General features: G+C 46.3%; 1 protein-coding gene across 1 annotated transcript in view; it reads left to right on the top strand.

The window, feature by feature from the left end:
* Positions 1–4085, top strand: part of IGFBPL1 (insulin-like growth factor binding protein-like 1) — a gene marked incomplete at its 5' end in the record, with an annotated part of 17907 nt that extends 13822 nt beyond the window's left edge. Inside the window, 2 exons of the mRNA XM_008584357.1 lie at positions 1690–1848; positions 3872–4085. Of these exons, the coding sequence (XP_008582579.1) occupies positions 1690–1839 (150 nt within the window). The remainder of the gene's footprint in view (positions 1–1689; positions 1849–3871) is intronic.
* Positions 4086–5033: the final 948 nt, after the last annotated feature.

The following is a 5033-nucleotide window of genomic DNA, read 5'->3' as shown; positions in this document are numbered from 1 at the left end:
ACACTGAGGGTTGCGATCCGTTGCCGGTCACGAAAAAAAAGACAAAAAAAAAAAAAAAGATAAGGAGATTATTCTAGATAATCCAGGTAGGCCCAGGGTAAAGGTGTGGTTTTTAAATGTGGAAGAGGGAGGCAGAGTAGGCAGAGTAGGCAGAGGCAGAGTAATGCAGTGTGAGAAGGACTCAACCCACCATTGCTGGCTTTGCAGATAAAGGAAGGAGCCACAAGCCAGGCATGCCAGTGTCCTCTAGAAGCTTGAAGAGGCAAGAAAGTACATTCTCCTCTAGAGCCTTCAAAAGGAAAGCAGCCCCGCTGATACCTTGATTTTAGCCCATTGAGACCCATTTGGTCTTCTTTTTTTTTTTTTCCTTTTTGTCTTTTTTACTTACCGGTAACGGGATCGCAACCCTCGGTGTTGCCCCCGCCCGCTCCTCGCTCAGCCAGTGAGCGGGAACCGGTCTCCACATGGGATCCGAACCCTCAGCGGGAGCGCTGCCGCACTCCCAAGTGGCGCACTCTCCAGTGTGCCACCGGGCCAGCCCCCATTTGGTCTTCTGAGCTCCAGAACTGTCAATAACAAATTTGTGTGTTTTTTTTTTAATTTGCGTTTTGTTTTGTTTTGTTTTTAAATTTGTGTTGTTTTAAGCCACTAAGCTTGTGGTATTTTTTTACAGCAACAATAGGAAACTAATACACCTGCCTAAGACCAAATGGCTGATAAAGAGGGAAGATGGCACATTTGAGTCCTCCTCCAGGACTCTTTTATGCCACTTGCAGCATGTTTGCTAAGATAAGAGAATGCCCTGTGTTTAAAAGAGTGATGGAATGAGGAGATGGGGCCCATGTTAGGCTAGTCACTGTACCTCTCTGAGCCTCAGTTTCCACCGTTGTAAAAAGAGGGCTCCGAACTGAATAACTTCTGAGGACCCTTGTGACCCTAGCAGTCTATGACTTACTTGTGAGTCTCCTGTAGACTCACCCTTCACCTACAGTTAGCATGAGTTCAAAATAAGATGGTGTGCGTAACCCTCTCCATGGTCTAGGGAGTGGTTCCCAGCTGAGAGAGGAGGTTACAACAAGAGAAAGCAGAGAAGAGAGCTGGGGTGGATCTGGTTGCAAGCACCCACAGGATGCTCTCTGAGGATGTTTTCCTCGTTCACCCACAGCTCTGGTGGGAAGTTTGGTGACTTCTCCACCCAGCTGAGACTTGGCGTGCAGCTGAGTCTGTGGCTTTTTCAAATCAAGTACATTCCCTCACTTTCTTACAAGAAAAGATAGGGAGGAAAGGTTATCTCTGGTGGCATTTTGTAGAGGCTGCCTCCGTGGGGAGCACTTTGTGGGGCATTCCTTGGTCAGCAGATTTCTTTCTTTTAATTTGTAGTATTTTCCATGTAATCTATAACCTGTCACATTCAACAAAAGGACCAAATGGCTTACAATAAAAGGCAGAAATGCAGAAGCAGCATTAAAAGAGAACCGCAGTAGGGAGGGTAACCTCCAGGAGGGTCACTGAGAAGGAAATTTAACTCTGCTCCTTGGCAGCCAAGGAAAAAAGAGAAACAGGGCGAGTTCTATCTTATTTCAAAAAGGAATAAGGACTAAGCGTTCAGACTCATCATGAAGAACTACTTAAGGAAATCATTTTGCTGGGCTGTATATAACTACATAGACTCGCCTGTTGTATTTCTAGATCAACCCCCTGAGAAAGGAGGATGAGGGAGTGTACCAGTGCCATGCGGCCAACACGGTGGGGGAGGCCCAGGCCCACGGCACAGCGACGGTGCTAGAGCTGAGTAAATACAAAAGCCGCCGCTTCCCAGCTCCAGATGACCACATGTGATGGAGTAATGTATGTGTTTTAAGTCATTTTCAGTATTTCTACACCCGTGTCACAAGAGATTTGAAGTGGCTTATAAGATGTGTAATAAGACAGAAGTAAAATACATAAATGGAGACAACCACCGAGAAAGCAAAGGGGAGCGGGTACATGTTAAGAAAAGCAGGTAGGGTCTCTGGTATGTTCTGCACACATTCGCTCTGAGCTTCCTAGCGTGCAGAGTCAAGAGCTGTGAACGTGACGGGTGTCTGTAGGATGAAAAGACATGCTTTTCTGTTTCTGAGGCTGGAGGGGTCCTGAGAGACAGAAGATGGTGTCACTGTGACAGTGTCTACGTGGAAACATTCTGGCAGAGAAGGCGGCTGAGCTTCCTTTGTCTGTTCTCAGGGCTCTTCCTTGTGGGGCAGCTCTGCTGTCTCCAGGTCTTGCCTTCCTGCCCTCAGCATTGTGTGCTGCTAGCCACACATCTCCAGAGGGATGGGTGGCAGAGAGAATCTTTGCATCTCCTCTAGCCAAACATTCTAGGTCCACATAGCCCCACAGGTGACAGCTGGGGCTGCATTGATCCCCTGTCTACAGCTGGACTGTGAACTCAGGAAATGAATCACTTCATTAGCCAGTTTTTGCTGCATAACAACCCCCAAACCTTGCTGGTTCACAGCCACAAACATTTATCTCTTGCTCATGGCCCATGTCACAGCTACGGGTAGGCTGTGGCTCATTCCACATGTCATCTCATTTAAGACTAACTAGAGGAGCAGCTCCAGTGTGGAATGTGTCCACTCTTGTGGCAGAAGGGACAGGCAAGGGCTGAGCCGAGCATACAATCTCACTTAAAGTTTCTGCTTAGATGTGACATATGTCACGTCTGCCCATAGTCCATGGGCCAAAGCAAGTCACACGGACACACCCAGTGTAAATGGAGTGGGAGGTGGACATTCCTGTCAGCAGAGGCAAAGGGCAGGGATGCACGGTCCTCTTACAGGAACAGGAGTGGCAGTTGTCAACAGGCACCATCACCAAGGCCATCCAACAAGTTTTTAATAGAGCAGGAAAAATTAGAAACCCGTCTGACAGAGTTTCTTAAAAGCAGAAAGATTTTGCTTTAATCATAAAAAAAAGCAAAAAAAAAAAAAAGCAACAAAGATTTTTGTTTTAATCATATTCTCTTAGCCACTATGGTTACACATCTTCCGTGTGCAAGGCCCCACAAGAGGGCTGCAGGGGCTGCACAAAAGAACGAAAGGGGACGTCATTATGGTACAAGGAGTGCAGTGCTAAGGGAAGAAGGGGGTGTGGGTTTGAAGTGGGAGAAGCAGCTTAGAACTGAGGAAAGGAAGACATCACTGAGAAAGTGGCATTGGGGTTGAAGGATGTGTGTATGTAAGTAGTTAGAGGTCCTAGAAGTGGGGAAAAAAGTATGAAAGTGTGAAACCATCAGATAGGAATTCACCGAAGAGTTGGCAGATCGGGTCTTAAAGTTGTCTTTCTGATGCTTGACATTTTTGTTTTAATAGATACATAATATCTTTCATGTTTTAAATATATATCTCTAATTTTTAAATACATATATTTTTAAGATGGAAATTATTCTGGGGTGAGAATACAGTTTATGGTAGATGATTTTTCAAAAGAAAGCCATGAAGTTCCATGGAATGTGAAGCCGTCACTGCTGCGCTGGTCTTGACTTCCCGCTGCAACACGTAGTCCTGGCAGCTCCTGCTTGCGTTCCTCTGGGGACACAGAGCTCACCACCACCAGACAATCATCTCTGGATTTTCCAGTGGTTAAAGAGTTCTTCCTCATAGGAGTACAGTACTGAGCTGGAGTCTGCCTCTCTGAAACGGCCAGCCATTGGTCTTAAGCATAGTTCTGGGGCCCCCACAAGACCCCTCCACTCTCCATGGGCACCATTCCTTGCCAGGGAAGGATTTGAAGTTAAGAATCGTTCCTCACCCCCTTCCATTTAACATACTTGGTTGTGACAGAAAAGGCTTCTTTTCTCTAATTTCCCTCCCCGCCCTTTCCTTCCTAGGGTCTCAGAAGCATGGATCATGGAATGACAGAAAAGTCAAATAATGGATCGTTTTGCTTTGTGAAGAGTTGGAAAAACTGTGTTTGTAGGTGACCCCTTTTGTATGTTTTTAAAAGTTGGATGCAAACTAGATTCGTATGCAGATGTAGCTTCTAGCAGGGCCAACACTGGGAAAACAGATATGCATGTGGTTTTATAATACTTTTTAAATGAATGGCTGCATGGGAATTCTTTTTTTGAACTACTCCCTCCCAGGAAGATCACATAATGGTATGTTTGTAATTCTGAAGGGCTCAAAACGAGGTGTGCAGGCTGGCTCGTGGCTCACTCGGTAGAGTACGGTGCTGATAACACCAAGACCATGGGTTCGGATCCTATATAGGGATGNACAACACCAAGTCAAGGGTTAAGATCCCCTTACTGGTCATCTTTTTTAAAAAAAAAAAAAATGAGGTGTGCGACAACTGTGACTCTTCACTTCAGGTGTCTATGACTGATTAGTGGGTGCTCTGTGACTTAGTGTGTGTTGTAGGAGGAGGAGGAGGGTCCCGGCTCTCCTCTGCCTGACCTTAACTTGCTGTGTGACCTGGACAGGTCCCTTTCCCTCTGTGGACCTGGTCTCTTTACCTGTGAATGTGGCATTTGCACTGGTTGTTACCAGTGTCCCTCCTAGCCCTGCCACCTAGAGTAAGACGGCCCTATGGAAAAAATAGGGGAAGTATGGTCTTAGCATTCTTCTAAAAATGGTATTCCCTCAAAAACAAATGCCATTGCTTCATGCCAGGGTGTGGAGAGCTGGCGGTAGCTCTTCTGTTCCTGCCTTTCTCCCATTGTAGATAGATTTAATCCTAGATGGGATGCTTTACCAGACTCAGGAGCCCCATGACTGCATGTTTGGGGATCAAGGCATCCACTTGGTAGCCCAGCATTCTCTAGCCAGGTGGGCAGTGGAGACATGGATTCTGGACATCACATTGTAAAAACAGGGTCAGGTGTTATCTCTAGGCTGTGAATTAGAGTGTAGTAGAATACATTTTACTTACGGACATTTTGACCTGACACAAGAGTAAGGCTTTCTTTTCTAATGAAAAAAAAAAAAATTTAGGGCCGGCCCGGTGGCGCACTGGAGAGTGCGCCGCTTGGGAGCACGGAGGCGCTCCCG

This window comes from Galeopterus variegatus, unplaced genomic scaffold (genome assembly GCF_000696425.1).
Source record: "Galeopterus variegatus unplaced genomic scaffold, G_variegatus-3.0.2 Scaffold3237, whole genome shotgun sequence".
Lineage (NCBI taxonomy): Eukaryota > Metazoa > Chordata > Mammalia > Dermoptera > Cynocephalidae > Galeopterus > Galeopterus variegatus.
The sequence above is the reverse complement of the archived record's forward strand: the minus strand, read 5'-3'. Positions and strand labels throughout refer to the sequence as shown.